The sequence below is a fragment of the Macadamia integrifolia genome, chromosome 10 (assembly GCF_013358625.1).
Source record: "Macadamia integrifolia cultivar HAES 741 chromosome 10, SCU_Mint_v3, whole genome shotgun sequence".
Classification (NCBI taxonomy): Eukaryota; Viridiplantae; Streptophyta; class Magnoliopsida; order Proteales; family Proteaceae; genus Macadamia; species Macadamia integrifolia.
In genome coordinates, this window is record NC_056566.1 from 33,934,181 (window position 1) to 33,955,837 (window position 21,657).

At 41.8% G+C, this 21,657-nt stretch overlaps 1 protein-coding gene across 1 annotated transcript; it reads right to left on the reverse strand.

Annotated features, from left to right (window-relative positions):
* Window positions 1-13,267: 13,267 nt before the first annotated feature.
* LOC122091339 lies at window positions 13,268-16,843 on the reverse strand. Its single transcript, XM_042661212.1, has one exon. It carries the CDS (start codon window positions 16,691-16,693, stop codon window positions 13,481-13,483), a length of 3,213 nt encoding a protein of 1,070 aa, XP_042517146.1. The 5' UTR covers window positions 16,694-16,843; the 3' UTR covers window positions 13,268-13,480.
* Between the last annotated feature and the right edge of the window lie 4,814 nt (window positions 16,844-21,657).

Below are 21,657 nucleotides of genomic sequence, written 5' to 3' on the forward strand. Positions count from 1 at the left end.
ACAGAAGGATTTACACGTCTCACTCTCCCCTGAAAGAACATCGGTCAAGACCAAAACAAGGAAGAATCTACAGGAAATACTTAAGAAAGGGCAACATACCACTAGACCATTGGACCAAGAGGGGTGTACACTGTCTCCTCCTCCAGGAAGGCTCCATAGTCCCTATCCGAATCAAGAAAGAAGTCTTCCCATACTCCGTTAGCCAAGTACTTCATCTCGTCTGTAGGGACAATCTTTGGACAATGCATAGTGGGTGGAGGAAGACCAGGAGAAGGACTTGGATCGATGTCTGACCACTGGGGTACTACCCTCTCTCCTAAGTACCAGGCATGGCCCCACAGGCCCTGAAAAAGGACTCGATTCTCAGACAATTGATGAACCTAATTGACTCTCTCAGAATCCGAAAACACAAGGTCATGGAATAATCTCCAAGTAGCCTGCAAAACCAAGGAAGGGTAAGCACAGCATCAGGCAAATAGAATTTCAATATCAGATATGGCATACCTCAGTGAGATTGTTCAAAGAGAACGAGCGGTGGTCCCCGGAGGATGGCTTTAGGCCCGGACCACCTAGTTATCTCCCCATTTTATGGCCAAAGGGAAAAAGAATGTCTCAGGATCCCTCAGTTTAGGGGCTATGGTTCCCAGATGCTCAAAACACCAAGGTTGTTTCAAGAAATCAAAGTAAGAAAGTGCACAATAAATGACTGAAAGAAAATAGATATGAGAAGGAAAGTTACCTGGATGATGTAGCTTGCCCCCATGAGGCCCCTATCCCCATAAGACAGCAAATCCAGGGACCGCAGGAGATATGCATAAGCGGCCCACCCCAATCCCAAGTATCTACTGTGCGAAGATCTTTGAGGAAGAACACCATGTGGATATCTACTCCCCCTCAGAGCTCACTGAAGAGGCACTAGCCTGCGGCAAATAGCAGGAAGGAACGTGCTATCTGAGACATATTTCCTATATTCTCCCTCAGGCCAACTTTCCACCATCAAGCACTAATCTCCCCTAGGAAGATGCACGTCTGGCCGGCTTTAATGATGATACCGGTCAGACCTACGAACTCCCTGGTAGTCAGAAATCCTGCGGGTAGGGTTATGGTTCTACGTCCAAATGGAATGCCCATCAAGGTATAGAAGCACATAGGCATAATGGTGATCTCACCAACAGGAAGGTGGAAAGTGTGAGTACTCGACCACCACCGCTCCATCAGGGCCCCCACCAATGCTGGATTAAACTTTCGGGTCTCTACAAGGGCCATCCGACACAGATAGGTAGCATCAACCATCTCCTTCACCCTCTGAGGGAGCATCCTATACCAGAACTGAACCATGTTTGGTTGCCTATAGGAGGCCAAGGTAGGCGGTTCCTTCCCCTCATGCTAATGGAAATAATAAATAAATAATAAAATAAGAGAAACAGAAAAAAGCAAAAACAATACAAAACAGGAATAAAAGATAATCAAAATAAGGAATGAAATGTAAAGACTTACTCAGGAACCCCCTATGGAGTTACAGACGTGATTCTGGCTATTGTGAAGGGTTTGCCCGGAATACCAATCGTCCTGGTCCTCATCCTTGTGGGAAGGACTGCTGCAACTCTTGAGCTGGACCTCTCCCAGAGTCTTCCTCTTCCTCTTCCTCCTTTCAGCCATATTTTTAGAAATTAAAAAAAGCCCTAAAATTTTTTAGAAATTACAAGAAGCCCCAAAAAGTTTCTCAATTTGTACAAAAGCCTGTGAGAATGTCAAATTCTCCAAAAAGCTCCTCCCTCAAGAACAAGATGAATATCTTCAAGAACTCCAAGAGCAAAATGAAAAACACAAAGAACAAAAGGAAAAACTTCAAGAAAAACCAGAGGGTTCTAGGAACTCACTTCACTCAGAAAAGTTAGAATGAAGAATTAACAGAGGAGGGGACCCACATTATAAAAAAAAAATTAAGATTCCAGATCAAGCATCAAGAATCAAAAGATTCTAAATCAACATCAAGAATCAAATTATAAACCAAAAATTAAGAGAAGACATAATTGACCCAACCCCAGCCGGCCCGATCTCATTGACTCGGCCCCAAGCTGCCTAATTGCATTTACTTGGCACCAAACGGCCCAATCTCATCGACCTAGCCCCAAGTGGCCTAATTGCATTTACTCGGCCCTAGGCGGCCCAATCACTTTTATCCGGCCCCAGGTGGGCCAATGTTGTTAACCCAGCCCTAAGAGGCCTTTTCTCTTTGAGTCGGATCCAAGTGGCCCTATCTCATAGATCAAATCCCTGAACTGGCACATGTGAAGCCCAGCTAAGGAAAATCCAAGCATCAAACATTTTTTACTTGTTGCAAAATTGGAGAAGCAGTAAATTTCTCTCTTGTAACCATAGGTCCCAGATAGTCCAGATTTTCTCGAAAGACCCAGCCTGGAGACCATATTTTTCTGAACTAGCACATGCGAAGCCTAGCTAAAGGAAGAATTAGGATCGAAGTACAAACATTTTTTTGCAGGATTGGAAGAGCAGCGAATTCCTTTCCCCCAATTGGCAACCCAGGTAAGTCCTAAAACTTTAGAGATATTATCTGTTGCATTTTTTTAACTCCGTCATAACTGAGCAAGATGACAGCAGTATATGCTATGGTGATAAAATGTGGTCGTTCTTTTTTTTGCCCTTCGGCCGTTGGCATAGGCCTCAGCCAAAGAGGGGTATTCTGTAGACACCCAATTTTTTCACCCTCCTCTAGCTATGATGAAATATGGATCTTGGACGTGACTTCCGACTTCCGACCAACAGAGATGCTGATGGAAAGAATCTGGTCAAGATGACCATGCAAATAAATAGTATTTAGAAACATGATTTCGACAATATATGATACGTCAAAATCTGGTCGATGGATCTCTAGTAATCATCCTTGGAAAATCATGCCTTCCCACACATATGCCGTGCACATGGATAGTCTTGCTGGAAACCTGAAAATCCCTCACCTAAGCCAAACACCCTAAAATTCATCCCCTACCTACACAGATAACCCCGAAACACTCCCGGGTCTAAAACCCTAGGAATCCCCATGCGGGAGGGAAGGGGTCCAATTTTGGCTTTTTATATATGAAAGAATCTGATCAAGATGACTGTACAGATAGATAGTGCTTGAAAATACAATTCTGACAATATATGGTACGCTAAAATCGGACATACGGATCCCCCGCAACCTTCCCTGGAAAATCACATTTTTTTAGCACGCATGCAGCACACTATGCCCGGCCCCGCTGCACACTGTGTGCTTGCCCTCGCCACACACTATGTAGGCCCTTGCCGCATGCCGTGCATACTATGCCCGCACACCATGCACATGGTCTACACACCCGCATGTGCACTCACCCGCTGTGCACATTGCCCGCACACCCATGCATTCGCTTACCCGTGACATCACTTGCACCCCCTGCCTAAAATTTCTCTCTCCTCCTGCTTTTTTGAAAACTATTTTTTTGGCTAAACCTTCTCTCTCCTCCCACTTTTTCAAAAACTACCTTTTCTGCCTAAACATTCTCTCTCCTCCTGCTTTGTTGAAAACTTCCTTTTCTGCCTAAACTTTTTCTCTCCTCCTGCTTTTTTGAAAACTGCCTTTTATGCCTAAACTTTCTCTCTCCTCCCGCTTTTTCAAAAACTTCCTTTTCGGCTAAACCTTCTCTCTCCTCTAGCTTTTTTGAAAATCACCTTTTTCAAGCTAAAATTTCTCTCTCCTCTCATTTTTTCTGAAAACCCCCTTTTACCCACTAGATAAAAGCCCTCCCCACCCATATTTGCCTTCAACCTCCCCTTTACCCATTGGACAAAAATCCGATCTCTTCACTTTAGGGAAGAGCCCCCCTTTCGTCCACTGGATAAAGGGATTCCCCCTCTCCTATTTGGTTGAAAAAACTATAAATACCGCCCTCTGTTAGAAAAAAAGAGATCAACAGACCAAAATCCCCTTTCAAAGTAAAATTTTCCTCCCCTCCCCCCTCTTGATTTTCTTCTAATCTTCGGAGCGATCTTCGTCAAGATCCGAAAACTCATTCGGATCTTCAAAGTGTTCTTCGGGATCTTGAAGATCTTCAATCCAATTTCTTAGTTAGATCCAGTTTTTAGCCAAAAATAGTATGTTCTTGAGCCACCTCTCTTGAGTGTTCTTGAGTGTTCTTGAGTATTCTTGAGCGTTCTTGAGATAAAAACCCCCCTTTTTGAGGTTCTTCGGGTCTACAAAGAAATCTTTGTTAAGATCTGAAACTCTGTTTGGATCTTCAAAGTATTCTTCAGGAGTTTAGAGTTCTTCAATCCATTTTTAGGTCAGTCCGTTTCTTTTCAGAAATAGCCTTCCTAGTCGAACCACTGTCCGAATGTCCCTGTAATATTTTCAGAAATATCCATTCCCAACGGAAGCTCTGTCGAAGTGCCACCTCAGCCTAGCCCTCCCTTAGCCTATCCCCAATGGAAGCTCTGTCGGGTGCCACCTCATCCCAAGCCCAGAAATAGCCTTCCTAGCCAAACCTCTGTCTGAGTGTCCCTGGAATATTTCCAGAAATAGCCATTCCCAACGGAAGCTCTGCCGAAGTGCCACTTTAGCCTAACCCTCTCTTAACCTATCCCCAACGAAAGCTCTGCCGGAGTGCCACCTAATCCCAAGCCCAGAAATAGCCCTCTCTAGCCGAAGCTCTATCCGAATCCAAATCCAAATCCGAAAGCGACCGTTCCTAGTCGAAACTCTGTTCGAATACCATCACAATGAACATCTCTCAAGAAAGGAAGTTGGAGGTCAAGACCATCTTCCCCTGAGCCTGGAGAACACGAAAGATAGTCCGAGTAGGTACCGATCAGGGGCCCACCTCTCTTGACCTGAAATAGGGGTCAAACATATGTATAATCTCTCTCTACTCATTTAAGCATAATGTAGATATCTAATAAGCCTTGTTTTAGTGTATATAATAGTTTGAATTTAATTAATGTATATATGTGTGATAACTTAGCCATATATGTGGAATAGTAATAATTATGGAAAATGTTCATTCTCAAGCATCTAGCAAGAAGACCGGTTGAATAAGGCAGATTGGGTGTTTAACACCTTTCCAACTCTCTGACACTTACCCTAAATCTCTGGACCAAACCAAATTTTGGGCCCTTTTCTCAGGAATTGGGCCCACCCCCGGGCCTAGGCTCATAACCCTAAGTGGCGACTCCAAACCCCATTTGCATGATCCCGATCCCCGAATTGGACCATCATCAAAACCCCCGTCTCAAATGTTGAATTTTACAATCTTATGAAATAGACCTCTATGTATCTCCAAGTGGTGATACGACAGTGCGGGGCCCGTAAGCAAATCACACACGACTCAAACCCCTCCCCCTCACATGAAGGTGAAGAGAGAGAGATCGAGAGAGGACGGGGATACATAGCCCATCCATCTCTGGCCGCAACCCTCACACCTATGCATGGTCCCAACAGTATAAGGGACTAAGGATAGCCCAAAACTTTTTTCAGCTATGCAGCTAGAAAAATGAGTTAAAAAGGGAGAAACGACATAATTGATTGCACTATTGGAGCAGAAGGAAGACGGTCCTACTGAGGTGTTACCCAAGTCGGTTGAGAAGGTCATTATGGAGTTCAAGGACATTATGCCACTTGAGCTGCCTAAGAGACTTCCACCTAGGAGGGAAGTGGATCATGCTATAGAGTTGGAGCCTAGTCCCAAGCCATTAACAATGGCACCTTATCGTATGTCACTGCAAGAATTGGAGGGGCTAAGGAAGCAACTCAAGGAGTTACTTGATGTGGGATTTATTCGTCCTTCCAAAGCTCCCCATAGTGCCCTGGTTCTCTTTCAGCGAAAGCATGATAGATCACTATGTATCGACTACCGGGCATTGAATAAGGTAACCATCAAGAACAAGTATCCCATTCCTTCAATAGTTGATCTATTTGATAGACTTGATGGGGTAAGATACTTTACCAAGTTGAACTTGCAATCGAGATACTACCAAGTCTGCATTGCCAAGGGAGTCCGTGCCCAAGACGACGTGCATGACGCATTATGACTCTTATGAGTTCTTGATGATGCCCTTTGGCCTCACTAATGCACTAACTATGTTCTGCACAATTATGAACAAGATTTTCTACCCCTATATTGACAAGTTCATGGTGGTGTACGTGGACGACATCATTGTCTATAGTAGCACCTAGGAGGAACACGTGCAACCCTTGAAGATCATCTTTAGGGAACTAAGGGAAAACCAAATCTACATTAAGAAGGAAAAATATGCATTCACACAAAAGGAGGTGACGTTCCATAGTCACAAGGTTGGAGGCAGGACACTAGGATGGATGAAAGCAAGGTGCAGGCTATTCAAAAAGGGAGGCACCTACTAAGGTGACTGAGCTAAGGTCTTTTCTTGGCTTAGTTAACTAACATGGGAGGTTTATTTAAAGTTACTCAAGGAGGGAAACTCCACTCACTGACATTTTAAAGAAGAACAGACCATGGGTTTGTTTGGATGCATGTCAAGATGCCTTTGAAGACTTGAAGAAGATTTTCATGGAAGAACATGTACTTGCCCTACCCAACTATGCAAGCCATTCGAGGTGCATACAGATACATCTGACTTTGCTACTGGGGGGGAGTTAATGCAAGAAAGACACTCCATTACCTATGAGAGCCACAAGTTGAATGAGACAGATTGGCATTACATAATCTATGAGAAGGAGATGACCATGGTGGTACATTACCTAACGATGTGGCGACACTACCTACTGGTTCGAGGTTTGTGGTGAAGGCGGTTAACATTGCCTCCAGTCATTTTCGAACCCGAAATAAGTTAAGTCCTAAACATGCTAGATGGCAAGACATCTTGGTGGAATTCGATTTCGTCTTCGAGTATAAGCCGGGCAAGGCCAATGAGGTGGCCGGCGCCCTTAGTAGGAAGGAAGAGTTGGCTTCTCTTAGCCAACCAGAGGAGGAACTTTTAGAATTGATTAAGGAAGGCCTCCAATACGATCCTGTGGCTAAAAGCTTAATTTCCCTTGCACGGGAGGGCAAGACATGGAGGTTTTGGGAGCAAGATGGTTTGCTCTACGTCGAGAAAAGGAGACTCTACGTGCCTAAGTGGAGTAACCTAAGGAAAAATCTCATTCGTGAGTGCCACGAAACTAAGTGGGCTGGTCACCCAGGACAACGACGCACATTAGCATTATTAAAAGAGACATATTATTGGTCTCAGATGAGAGATGACATCGAGGCCTATGTGAGAACTTATCTTGTGTGCCAACAAGACAAGGTGAGCAACAACCACCCAGGGGATTGCGGCGCACACGAGCATTATTGAAAGCGGCATACTATTGGCCTCTAATAATAGTAGGACTTCACAATGGATTTTGAGTCTCCCAGCACATTTGTGTACAATCATTCTTAGACATCGAAGGTCAGCTCCAAAGACAGATCAACAACTCAATGTAGAGGAAGGTGAAAGCAGAAGAGAAAACCAGCAAAGTCATCACATAGAAAACACAATACCAAACTATTAAGTGTTGTTCTGTTGTGTGTTCACAGTGTACAACATAAGATCTATAAATCAATTAAATTAGGGTGGAAATCTTTGCAGTTTAGAAAAGGCTGAAAAAAGTTTCAATCACTATTTGTGCTTGGTGTAAAAGATTGAGGCACACTTGCAATACGTACAATCATATTTTGGTTAACTTCAAGTATTTTTTAGGGATGTAGTGGTGTGTCAGGTTGACAATCGAAACTTATTATAATGGATCGGGCTCCTTCACATTCAATGATCAGGAACATTCAAACACAGCCCAAGGCATTCCTGGTCATTGGATGTACGTTACATGCCTTGTAGCTACAAAAGATCTCAATCCTATTATAACTAAGGGAAATTTACAGTGCCACCCCCTAGAGAATGCCACTATTATAAGAACACCCCCTCTCTTTCACCAAATTAGACTTAGACCCTCTATTGTCAATCACTATTAAATGAAGAATTAAAATGACCATTATACCCTATTCACTAAAAGTCATGTTTTAATCCAATTCCTCTTTCACCCCTACCTATACTCATGTTTTCATCCCTCTCAATTCCGAGTTTTTAAACCTAACTTCTGTGGTTTTAAATGGGATCGATCCCTTCATGATTTCCACGTGGCGCATAAGTTGTGAAGCTTCTAAATTGTTACACCGTTACCAACTGAGCTCTTCAATAGAAACAGGGGAACGCAAATCCAAAGACGTTGGTCGGTGTGGATTGGACGGGTAGATTTCCAATTTGATGGTGGCACTTCTTCTACATACCACAGCTACAGCTATAGCTTTGGCTCCCAGTGGAAGCTTAGCTCATGCATCTCACGGCCGACGACGCATAGTGGATGCTCTTCAGTGTCTCCATTTGCTACGCTCTCTCCTTCTCATGGGCGCAGCACCGATGCCACCACCACCATCAATTGGGTGGAAGCAACTTCAAGCTTCTTCAATCAAGACACCAGACCTATCATGCTATTCGACGGCACAATCCACGCTCAGTCCCAATTCCTAAAATTCATTTGATGAGGCATTGTCTTCTTCATCAGATTCTTACTTTTCGACCCTAATTCTTGTTTGTTGGGTTTATTTGGTTTATGGGTAGGTGTATGCACCTTATGTAATTGAGGTGTGAGGTTAGTCTGTGAGAACGACCGAGACAGGTTAGTTTCTTTGACACTCTGCATAACTTCAATACATTACATTAAATCATAATCCAAAGGGGCACTGGAACTTTTATCAAATAATAATATGTAGGGAGATCATTTCAGGATTTTAAGAACTACAATTGACATTAGAGTGATGAATCCTTTTTACAATGATGAACATATGCAATCAAAAATCGTCTCATTTAACACTGTTGGTGATAACTCATCAGAAGTTAACTCACAGTAGCAAGTAGCAACAGAATGCGGCTTCTAACAAGCAATTGATGATCAAAATATGCTTTGATTCATTCCATGACAATTAAACTTTCAGAAGGGTTTTGTTTTAAAGAGAACCGATTAGTCTCCATAGTGCCTACTTTGATTTCAACTGTTATTAGGATAGGTTTCTGAACACATTTGGAGTTTATATTATACCTTCAATGATTAGCTCTCTTTCCCTAAACAGAAATATAAGATTCGAAGCTCTCAAGAGTGAACCAAGGAGGAAACTGCTGAGAAGATCTGGAAGATCATCTGATGACATTTCAAGTGTTGTACTCGTTGAGAAAGAAAGGTATTTCCCTATCTAAAAGAGTATCCATTGCATTTTCTTCTTTCAGTGTCCATATAAATGCAAGTTCTTGTTGGTAGCCATCCGTCACCAATGTGGTTGCCACCGCGATCTCCAGTGCTCTGAACGATCGCCGGTGGTCCAAATCTATCAATTTGAGAGAAAGGTAAATTAGGTCTCGATTTGAGAGAAAGGTATAGTAAGTTATTACATGGGTATTTTAGGTATTTCATATTTAGTAAAGGTATTTTAATATTTAAAATAAAATATAGTAACTGACATCAGCATATAAGATATATTCCTTAACACTGATTGATGATAAAAGGTGTAAGTCTAATTTGGTAAAACATAACATTTGCAAGCAAATACTTTAAGCTTCTAATACATCTGACATCAGCATTAATAGAAATAAAATTTCGTCGGCATCCATCAAATGAATTGGCATCTGGACACTCGATGATCGTGGAACTGGCCTAATTTTTCTTTTTCTTTTTTCCTTCACCGAAGAAAAGGTTCACCATGATATAGCACCTCTTTTATAATAATAAATAATATAAGAGAAAGAGGATATCCTGTTTTTGAGACCACGTTCCACACCAATAAAACCTATTGCGTCACCATTCAATGTTGAGAATGGATACACAATCATGAGGAAAAAACTCAAGTAAACAATCACACACAATGCAAAGAATTTATCGTGGTTTGAAAAAATTGACTACGTCTAACCGAGAGAACCTAGAATTTTTCATTATACCTAAAAAAACTCCTTACACCACTCTCCACAATGCCAGAGATAATATATTGGGAGCCAAAAACCCCTAATCCCTACATAATTACAGTTATACCTATGTACAAGTACCCAAACCAAACTCAATTACAAATACAAATCCAATCAAAATTATATGAACCCACATAATACAAGACATACCTAACCCCAACAATCTCCACCTTGTCTTGGATTCAATGAACCACCTGAAGAATATCAATGTTGATGTTGATTCTACATTGTCTATGCTTATTCGCCATACCCAACTAGCATGATCCACACACCAACCTGAGCTGTCATTGTCTGTCTGCCATACCCAAACCAACATGGCCCACACCCAAACTCGTGGTGTCCTACATAGCTTAACGCCACCGCACCATGTGATGCAGCTCCACCTCTCTTATTGTTGCAACCCACTTCGAGAGATCACTGCCACTAACCAAATCCGAAGCGAAAGTCAGCCACTTCTTTTAAGACTTGCACGTGTTCATCGTCTAAACCACTTGTAGTTGTTGTCCTTCACCAGTACCCCTTGCCCGAGTTCTAATAGTAGCCAAATCCAAATCAAAATTCACCCTAATACTAAGACATTCCAACACGTGTGACTTAGTAGACACCTTTTTTTTTAAAGAAAAAGACAGTAGACACCCTTGGTGCAGGTGATATTTGCTAACATTTTTTTTTTCTTTTTTGGGGAAAAAACTCTACCAGGCTAGTGTTACCTACATCAGACATACATTAAAGATGCTCTCACACACATTCCCATTGGTCTCGTGCATTGGTGTTGGCAACACTAGTGCAGCAAAGTTCTTTCTCCCTCTAAGATAGGGCCCCAAAGAGAATTGAACTCATGACCTCTTAATTGTAAGATTAATTGTAAGATATTGGTCTTTGCCAACTAAGTTACCTCTTGCAGTTTCCACTGGGCAAACACTTAGCCCGTTACATCTCTGCCATGAACCTTGTAACCCTTGCTTTTTCACGTCAGTTCTACTTGGAAGAACAAAGATCTGTTTGCCTAGAGTAAGAATTATACGGCAATTATAAGCTGTAAATAATCCAAGGGCACACGTTTCCCATGACACCAGAGTGGAAAATTGCATCAACGAAAGGCCGGGAGAAAGTTTTGTTCCGAAAGAAGGCCTACATTTTTTTTATAAGTATGAACCCCATGATGTGAGGGGCATGCAAAGGAATCCCTACTCTGACATTGTGGCGATCTTTTTCCCATAATCCAAACATAAATTCCATAAAACCCAAAATCCTAGGGCAAGATAACTTCACAAGTCCCTGAAACTGAAACAGAAACAGAAACATCAATCTTCCAGCAGGCCGAAAGAAGAATGAGCAAAATATAATATTGCAGATAAGACTCTTCGTCTCTTCCATTTGCATTACACGGCTACCACGCCTGTTCCCCTTCCTCCATGAATTAAACATATGGAGGCTTGGGGGTAAACAGAAAATTAATGAAGGAGTCCTATGAGCTGCCATGCCAGTCAAGGGAGAGTCTGATCATCATTTTTCAAATCTCGGGGGGCATTTAGTTTCATTGTTAAAGTGGGAAAACAACTTAATACTGATTGGCATTAGCAATGTTATAGCACTCGGTAATCATTGGCTCCCCATATAATTTATTAAGGCAATAAAACACTAAATCATAATTTTTTTTTCTAAACTTTTTAGTAAGGGAGGGTGTGGTCAAAGCCATAAACTTGGACTTCTCTGAAAATTGAATTAAAAAAAAAAATAGTTTGACATACTATGCAAGGGCAACAGAGTTTGTTTAATGTGCTTCACATCAGCACAAAAACACACATTTACCTGCATCCTTAATCAACCAAAAAAAAAAAAAAAAACACATTCTTTGAAGAATTAATCATCTGTTTTAACTCTAGTGTGGCTTCCTCAGTTCTGCTGAAAACATAATTATGAGTTGATTCATTTGAACCATAATTCAAAGCTAATTTAAGATAATATGGGAATCAAGACCACTGTGGCAGCAGCTAACAATGACCAGCAAAGCAAAGCTGCAGCTCCAAGCATTTCCAAAAGATGGATGGAGCTACAGGAGAGATCAACATTGCATATAAACTATAAATTGGGGGTTCTCCTAGGAAGTATAGATTTAGGTTTTCCCACAACTGAAATATTTAGTAAAGAACGAGGACAATAATATCAAACTGCAACACATCTAATTGTCTCACAAACATAAAATGAGAACACAGAGAATCTGAAAGAAGTCAGCCTATGTGGTCATAAGAAAACAGTTTCTTTTGTAGCAATTGTCACAATCACTTCTAATCACTGCATAAAGACTAAATTGGCATCATCATAACAAAAAGAGAAAGCTACCGAAGGATTGCTAGGGACAATGGCTCCAAGAGTGATCAACAACCCTCCTCCAGCTTGGTATAGGGATCATAAGTATTGTGCCTACCACACTCAGGAGGGGCACAATACTAAAAGATGCTTGGGTTTACAGCATGCAATTCAGGACTTGGTAGACAATGGAACCATTGAGGTCAAGATCAAGCAGTCTCCCAATGTCAATACCAACCCACTCCCTGATCATGTGAACAATCTGAATGAAGAAACTACGGAGAGTGACCCCACTTCACAATTGTAGCTAGAGCTCGGAAGAATCATATGAATGCCCATGCTTATAGGAAAATCATGAGTCAAAGGGCTGGAGTCATAAGAACCCCCAGAAGAAGAGAATCATCAGAGGAAGAGTCAGAAGATCAGGTGCCCCCCATCCATCCCTCATCATCAGAAGAATCCACCGCACTGTATTATCAACCTCCGTCATATTATCAGCCTCAACCATATTATCAGCCTCCACCATATACCTTTCCCCCACCATCAAAGTGGAAGAACCTCTTCATCTTATCACCCCCAATCTTCATATTCTACCTCACATTACATCATCTTTATACCATCCCACTTCATATCCCTCATCACCCTCATACCAAGCCCATTCTCAAGGTTCGGTGAATAACCCAAAAGAAGGATGGACGGACAGGTACGATTGGAAGGATATGCTTGCACTACCAAATTCCCCAACATTGCATATAAACTATAAATTGGGGGTTCTCCTAGGAAGTATAGATTTAGGTTTTCCCACAACTGAAATATTTAGTAAAGAACGAGGACAATAATATCAAACTGCAACACATCTAATTGCCTCACAAACATAAAATGAAAACACAGAGACTCTGAAGGAAGTCAGCCTATGTGGTCATAAGAAAACAGTTTTTTTTGTAGCAATTGTCACAATCACTTCTAATCACTGCATAAAGACTAAATTGGCATCATCATAACAAAAAGAGAAAGCTACCAAAGTATGATAACTAACACAGCTGTAGTTGCTACTGCTACTGTCACTAGATTTCAAAAATCTCAAAAAAAAGATTAGGTACAAACAGCTGTTACTGACTGCAAGGAATGTTCAAGTTTCTGAAACTTCATGCTTTGCAAGAGATTCTTTAAGGAGTTTTGTTCCATTCTCCAAATCAAATAGCCTACTACCCAGTAAATTTACCTTTTTTAGATGCAATTCAAACTTCCCTAACCAGCTTTGCTCGAAGTCTCTGATCTGTTCTTCAAACATGATGCGTTTAACCCTAAGTTCTTCCTCCCGCTCCTCCTTTTGTTTATCCAGTTCCTTCGAGCTAAGAACAAAACCACCAGTCCCTGCAACATCCTTGTAAAGTGGCTCATCAGGCTGTGGATAACGTTCTCTGTATTCAGTGAATGACCGGCGAGTTTCCTTCAAAGCCTTCTTATAACCATTTAACAAATTGCTCATGACATATAGTTCATGCTCATATCTGTAAATCTCCAGCTGTCTTTTCTGCTCCTCTTCAGCCTTTGATCTTTGCAAAGCTTCAATGATATTAGCCCGCTGCTGCAACTCAGACATTAAGGCCTGTTGTTGTAAATGAGCATTCATAATCTCTTGATCTTTTGCACCATGCATCATTCTAGCTTTGCCAATCCAACTTTGCACTTGTTCCATGCAAAAATCAAAGTCTGATGCCTTGTGCTCCTCCCATGGGCCATCACTTCTCATCCTTTTGTGATCATTGAAAGAGTGATGATTGAAATGAACGTCATGATCTAGCTCTCTCTTGCACCCATTGCGGAACATAGATGGACCAGCTGAATTAATATTGTCCAACCTTGGAGTCAGAAGTTCCCCAGAAGGGTGACTAAAAAGGTGAGCAGGCATATTATACGGAAGGTTTGCAGCCCCCATTGCTTGAAAAAGGTCGCTTGAGGATAACCGCTCCAGAGTAGCAGGTTTTGACAAAAGATCATTTCTTTCTTCTTCTTCTTCTTCATCATCTTCTTCTTCTTCCTCTTCTTCTTCTTGTTCTTCTTTTTCTTCTTCTTTCCTTTCATGTCCTCTCTCAAAACCACATAACTCATTTTGATTACAGCGTTGCAAGAAATGCTCACCAACATGGTTCCTACCATCCAGCTGCAAAAGACTAGGCTCATCATCCTTACAATCCTGGAAGTCCATAACATCGTCCTCATCTTTAACCTGCTCACAGTAAGTTTTTACTTGTCCCGGCTGCAAAAGATTAGGTTCTTCATCCTGACAATCCTTGAAGTCCATAACAACGTCCTCATCTTTAACCTGCTCACAATCAGTATTTACTTCTCCCAGCCGCAAAAGACTAGGTTCATCATCCTTACAATCCTGGAAGTCCATAACATTGTCCTCATCTTTAACCTGCTCGCAGTGAGTTTTGACATGTCCCAGACTCAATTCGATCTGCTGCGACTCCATTTCCTGTCCCTGGAGGTCTATAACATCATCCTCATCTTTAACCTGCTCACAGTCAGTTTTGACTTGTCCCAGACTCAATTCGATCTGCTGCGACTCCATGTCCTGTCCCTGGAAGTCCGCCAGAATAGTCTCCTTAATGTCAACAGCATCTTCTTCCTCGATATTATAAACCTCTGTTATAGGTTCTTCAAACAGAACAGCATGTTGAGCCTTCATCAAGCATTGCAAGTGTGAAGCGTAATAACAAGAGCCCAATTGCGATGACTGCGTGAGTTCCTTCTCTACCATAAACCAGATCAATCGAGGCCAATCGACCTTTTCCGGATGCCCATCTCTGATAAGCTTAGTCCACGCCACAATCTCATTCGGCAATATCCAAGTATCTTCATGGAGGAAAAACCAAGTCGACACAAAATCCTCCACAAATGCAACTGAATCTCCATGTAACTTCTCCAGATCAGAATCCGCAGCTTCCAACTGACTACTCTTATCTTTCTTGGGGGTAAGCTTCAGTGCTCGACCGAGATCGGTTCGATTGACCATGATCCGGAAGTCGTTCACGTAACTGCAACGCGATTGAGGGTTGTAAGTGACGATTAACTGAGTTAGAAGGTCTTTTCGGATCTCCCGATCAAACTCGAGGTGTGCAAAATCCCACAACCCTAGGCGCTTCAGAAGCTTTTCGTGCTTGGAGAAATCTAGGGTTTTACTGGGAATGAAAGGGATAGGTTGCAGCTTTTCCTTAACAGCCTGAAGTTTCTTCTCAAGGGCAGCACGCTGTCGCTGGTTGAGGGTTTTTTTCCTCTTCGGACCTTTCCGACATACGTTCAGAGCATTGTGAAGGGTATTGCCTGGGATTATGTCGGGAAAGGTGATTTCGTGCACAGGAGGAGGAGGAGGAGGGAGCGTAGGAGAAAGGGCCATACCATCTGGTTCTGGTCCTTCTTCTTCCTCTCGCTGCTGGTGTTGTTGATGTTCCTCTTCTTCTCGCTCTTGTTCTTGTTCATGCTGTGGTTGCAGCGGTTGTAGCTCTTCTTCGTCTACTTTTTCTACTTCTGGATGAGCTGTAGCTTCCTCCGGCTGGTTCTCTAGATCATGAATTTCTTTCGGCGACTGAGCTTCCCGAGGCTGGTTTTCTAGGTCACGAGTTCCATTTCCATCCCCATCATGACCCTGATCCTGCGGTTGCAGTTCTTCTTCCACCAGCACCAATTTAGGAATTTGATCTTCATCCTCCACCAATTTAGGGTCTTGATCATCTTCCGGGTTTTGGTCTTGAGATTTCTGAGATGGCGGATCTTCTTCCATCGATTTAGGGTTTTGAACCTCCTGCGGTGGCTCAGATGGTTGTTCTTGTTCGTCTTCCACCATTTTAGGGTTTTGCTGCTTCTGGTCTTTCCCTTGCTTCTGTGAACGGGTCCTTCTGAGCTGCACCAATTTAAAGTCTTGATCTTCTTCAATGCTATGATCTCTAGGCCTCTGAGATGGCTGGTCTCCTTCCATCGATTTAGGGTTTAGAACTTCTGCGTTTCGGTCCTGCTGTGGTAGCTCAGACGCTTGATCCTGTTCGTCTTCCACCATTTTAGGGTTTTGCTGCTTCTGGTCTTTGGCTTGCTTCTTTGAACGGGTCCTTCTGAGGTCTACCAATTTAGGGTCTTGATCTTCTTCCGAGGCTTGATCTTGAGGTTGCTGAGAATGCGAGTCTTCGTCCATCGAATTAAGGTCTTGATCTTCTGCGTTTTGGTCCTGCAGTGGTGGCTCAGATGGTTGCTCCTTTTCGTCTTCCACCATTGTAGGATTTTGCTGCTGCTGCCCTTTGGCTTGCTTCTGCGAACGGGTCCTGAAGAACTTCCTTTTGGTCATTTTTTAACGTTTTTTTTTTTGCCTTTTCTTCCGCTCCAGATTTCCCTTCGAGAGACGAAATCTAAACAGATTTAGTGAGTCAGTGCGAGACCGCGCCTGCCCCTTTCTTCCTAAATTGAATAGTTGTATTCCAACCTTCCTTGGCTAAATTTAAATGCCTTTAGAGGGGGTTTTTTTTTTTTCTTTTTTTCTTTTTTTCTTTTTTTCTTTTTTTCTTTTCAAGATGAAAGCTTTTAAAGGGTAGTCTGTACTGTAGCCATGTATACTGTAATGCATCCTCATCGCCATCGCGTGGATTCCATGAACAAATCACCTTCTTTTTCCTTTCTTCCCTCTTTTAGCAGCGTCTGGATCCTCTCCGACCATGGCATCATGAGGCATCTGACAGCTGGGTGGCATGCGTCCATGTGTTGGGGTATGTATTGGATCTTCTCTGCATGTCATGCATCGGTCATCATGAGATGGATAAATCTGATTAGACAATCTTAGGGGGTGTTTGGTTCGATAAATCTTTGGGATGATATTCTTTAGAATGATAATTCTTAATTTTTGGAGCTGTTTAGTTCTAATAGATTGACCCTCATAAGTGAGCACCCTACTTCCCATGAATGACTATATTACAAAGGATGTGCTCCAAATCTGAGTTTACCTCAACACTTAAACTCAGATTTGAGCAACATTTTTATCACCTAATATAAAAGGAGAAAGCAGAAAGAAATTCTCTATGAAAGTCAATATCTCAACCTACGAGAAACATGTACTAGCCTCAAGGTAGGGGTGTCAATTCCTAAACCGAACCGGTAAAATCGGCCGGACCAAACCGATAACAACACGGACTGAACCGAAGCCTTATTGGTTCGGTTCGATTTGGAGTATTGCAACCCCAAAACCAAACCGAATCGCACCAAAAACCGGATGAACCCGAAACCAAACCGAAACCGGCTCAAAACCCAGACCGAAACTGAAACCAAACTGATAAGAAACCGAAACACTCCAAAATTCATTAAAAAAAATCAAAATTTGTATAGTTTTGTATTCATTAGTATGGAAAGTCGAATCCAAACTAGACCAAAAACCAAAAACAACCCGGTTACAAATCGATTTAAGAACCCGAAGACAAACCGAAACCAAACAGCACCGAAACCAAAACCAAACCGAAACCGGAATTTCCTTATTGGTTCGGTTTCGGTTTCAACTTTCCCACACCGAAACCGACTCAACCCGGACCGAAATCGAGCCAGACCAACCGATTGAAACCCCTACCCTCAAGGCAACCAAACAATTTTTCAAAAATAAACATAATTCAGAAGAATGTCTATCAAAAGATTGGCATTGATATCGATATATACACCATTTGATTTACCTAACCAAACACCCCCTTAACCTTCCGTTTGTTCATCAAAACCTGAGATCTGACTTATGTTTGACTCAAGGACATCCTCACTCTCTTTTGCTTGAGTGTAATTTTTTTTTTTTTAGTAATAAAAAAGGGTGTTCAATAGTAGTGATCATAGGCCCCAACACAAACCCCTGTACGGCAAGTGGTGTTTCCGCAAGACTAACGGGCGATAGTAGGGCATACCAAGACTTGAACCTACAACCAGCCGACTCGAGCGATGATGGGTTGGACATTTTCACCACTAGGCTACCAACCCCGTTGGTCTTGAGTGTAAATTCATTAAGCTTACGGGTTGTAGACACAGAGATTCGTCCCTCTGAGCATGTATATATTAACCTACAATTGCAAACATGCGTCATGAACTAGTACATAGAAAGAATCCCAAAAGTTGGATTCACATTGGCCAATCTAGAATCTAGATAGGGAACATATTCCGAGATCCTCCCCCCCCCCCCCCAACAATGTTAAAAAAGAACATTCACACTTTTTTTTTTTTTTGCTAACAACAGGTATCTAGGTCTTCGCCCTGATTAGTCCTGCGAGCCCATATTGACCCCACAACCGCATAGACTAGGTCATACCAAGGTTGAATGAGAACCAATTAACTTTCACTGAAAGCAGTGAAGAAAACTAAACATCCCCATATGAATGGACCAAGGTGTGCCTAGTGGGGAGTCGAACTTACGACGTCTAAGTTTACGGCTCGTACCAAGGTCGTTGCTCACCAACTGCGCTACCCCCTTGGGTTGAACATTCACCAACTTAAGATATTTTGAAAGGCTTAGATTTCACCAATAAATTAGAAGATTTGTTGACACACATCCTAAGACGCTCTCAGCCCGATCAAATCCTCACCGCACCAGTGCAGTGCGGCAGAGTATTTTTATCAATAAACCCCTTTTCCGCTGGCACTAAGGGATCTCATCAGTGAAATCTGAATCTCGATAGTAAAACCCAGTTTTATCGCCTAACGAAATCCCTAAAATACTAAATAACATCACTGACTCAAGATATTTTGAATGGCTTGGATTTCACCCTCTAATTAAGAGATTCGCTAGCAATAAAACCCCTTCCTACTAGCACTAAGAGATCTCGCTTCAGAGGGGAAAAAAAAAAAAAGATAAAAAAAGCAATTTGAAACTATCCTAATAAGCGAATATAATTTTTACTGAGAAAAATATTACAATTTTTTAGATATAATTTGTCATACCTAACATCTACAAATTTCCAGACTCAATATTATTGCATTGAAGGAAGAATCTTAAATTTGGAAAATGAGATACCATGATACAATGCCTGCAAAGCATATAACAAAAAGGTACAATTAAAGGGAAATGACGTAAGATGTGACAAATGTAAAAGTGACAATACAAAATATACACAAAAATAAAAAGTTTAGAAAATTTCTTTTATAAACATCAAATTTTACTTAGAAAAATAAAAATAATTACTATTATTTATTGATAGGTACATGAGAAGATTCAAGGTGACAAATTCAACCAACACAATAATTGTTACAATATTTGAGAATCTTAAAACAATTACATGATGTTTAGCAAGTGAATATGCAAGATCACTAGAAAATGTCAAAAAATATACATATAAAATATATTAAATTCTATAACTCTTCTTTTTCTCTGTGTTGCAGTACTCACAGATTATACATTCATGTCATCCAAAAAATATTGTTTCTACTTCAAAATGGATATAAGAAATAATGCAAGTCGAATATCAAAACAAACTATTGCAGATACCATTAAAGAAGGAAGTGCTAATACAAAGACGATCATAGACATCAAAGAATATGAAGACAAAAAATATAAAAATTAAAATAGAGAAAGATTAAGCAATGTTGTTTACTTACTATCCTTAAACAATCATTATCTTTTGTTCATATCTGGATCCTAAATTTAAGATGCTTTTAAAATTTAAAATCATGTTACAAATTAAAAAGGCTTAAATGCTTAACTAGATATTAAATTTCAATTTAATTCCATAATTTTTCTGATCCTCATAAACACACACACTAATTATCAATGTTATGCCACACATGCATTCACATGTGCATTTTAACTAACGTTACTAATGCAATAAATTCTGACCAGAGGGAGATTCCTTTGGCTGCTTCGAGTTATACCACAAATTCTTTGCACTCTCCCTGAAAGGATGAACAAGTCAACAAAGATGTACAGTGGCCTGTGCGATAACCCTCCGATGACAAAGTCAGGGTCAAGTCAAAATTAAGCAACAAGTATATGTGATCCTTAAGTCCCCCCCCACCTTCTTCATAGGCTTACCTCCTGTATTTATAACGCCCGATTTCCTTTCTTCATCGACTTACCTCCTATATTTATAAGGCCCGATTTCCTTACGTTCCCTCTATGTCCCACTCCTCCACGTTCTTCTGAACCAACGCATGAGAGGGGGAATACCATTTTCAGAGAGTTGTAAGGCGTTAAGAGTCTCAACGAGGAACTTCTGTAATGCTTAGGGAGAGTCCTCTTACTGGTAGTTCCACTTCCTCTGGGGCACCATATCTAGCCAAGCCCTAGGTGGATGACTCTCCCAACCGAAATGACGTAGCACATAGTCAGTCGTGATGTCGTGGCATTGATTCAGCTAAGGACTCTCAGTCGATCAAGGAGGGAATTTGTCTAGGTGGCCGAGGCGGAGGCTTCGTCTGAGAAGGGATGATGTGAGGGTTTGCTCATAAGAGACCGAGACTAGGGCTCGTCTGCAAAAGGCCAAGGCGAGAGCTCTACAAGATCCTGTTATTATGTGTTGGACTAGTGACACAATATGGCACATCATAGGCCCCTAGCTCTGATAGGTCGGGTCGGGCTGTCGGAGCTAACCTGTCACACCCCGTTCACACTGAACCGGGCCAGTGACCGAGTTAACACCGGTTAACCCAAACCTGCCAGGATCATCAGATACTGTATTCCACCACAGCACACACACAATTAATATAAACCCATCAGATCAGCGGAAGACTAAGTTTTACCTGTGAATAATCCCATAATACTTGATACCCGGATAGTAATACAATAATTATATACATTTGGGCCCGAAGGCATGATATTTACACGAAAAAATAAAATTCAAATATCAAGTACATAAGGAAATCCACCAAAACAATCAGAGTACACAACTCGACTCGGTATCAAGGCTAGAGCTCAGCTCGGCATCAAGGGTTGAGCCCAGCTCGGCATCATGTAGTAGAGCTCAGCTCGGCCTCAGAAGTGGAGCTCAGCACGGCCTCAAAGGTGGAGATCAACTCGGCCTCAGAACTGCTGTCCCGCAGCACAGCTCTCGCATGAGCAGTCAGTGCCGTGCTCTAACTCTTCAGGGGTCCACCAGTCCTCTTCAGGAAACTCGACTGTGGGACCCACCCCGTGCTCCTCAGATGTATGACCTGTAAAATCATCTAAAAAGGGGCGTATACGTGGGATGAGTTCACTAGCTCAGTAAGTGGTAAGATGGACCACACAGCAGTCCACACATCACAACACATCATATGCATTACATGCCATGCTATACCTTTTAAATCACATCCACCTAAGCA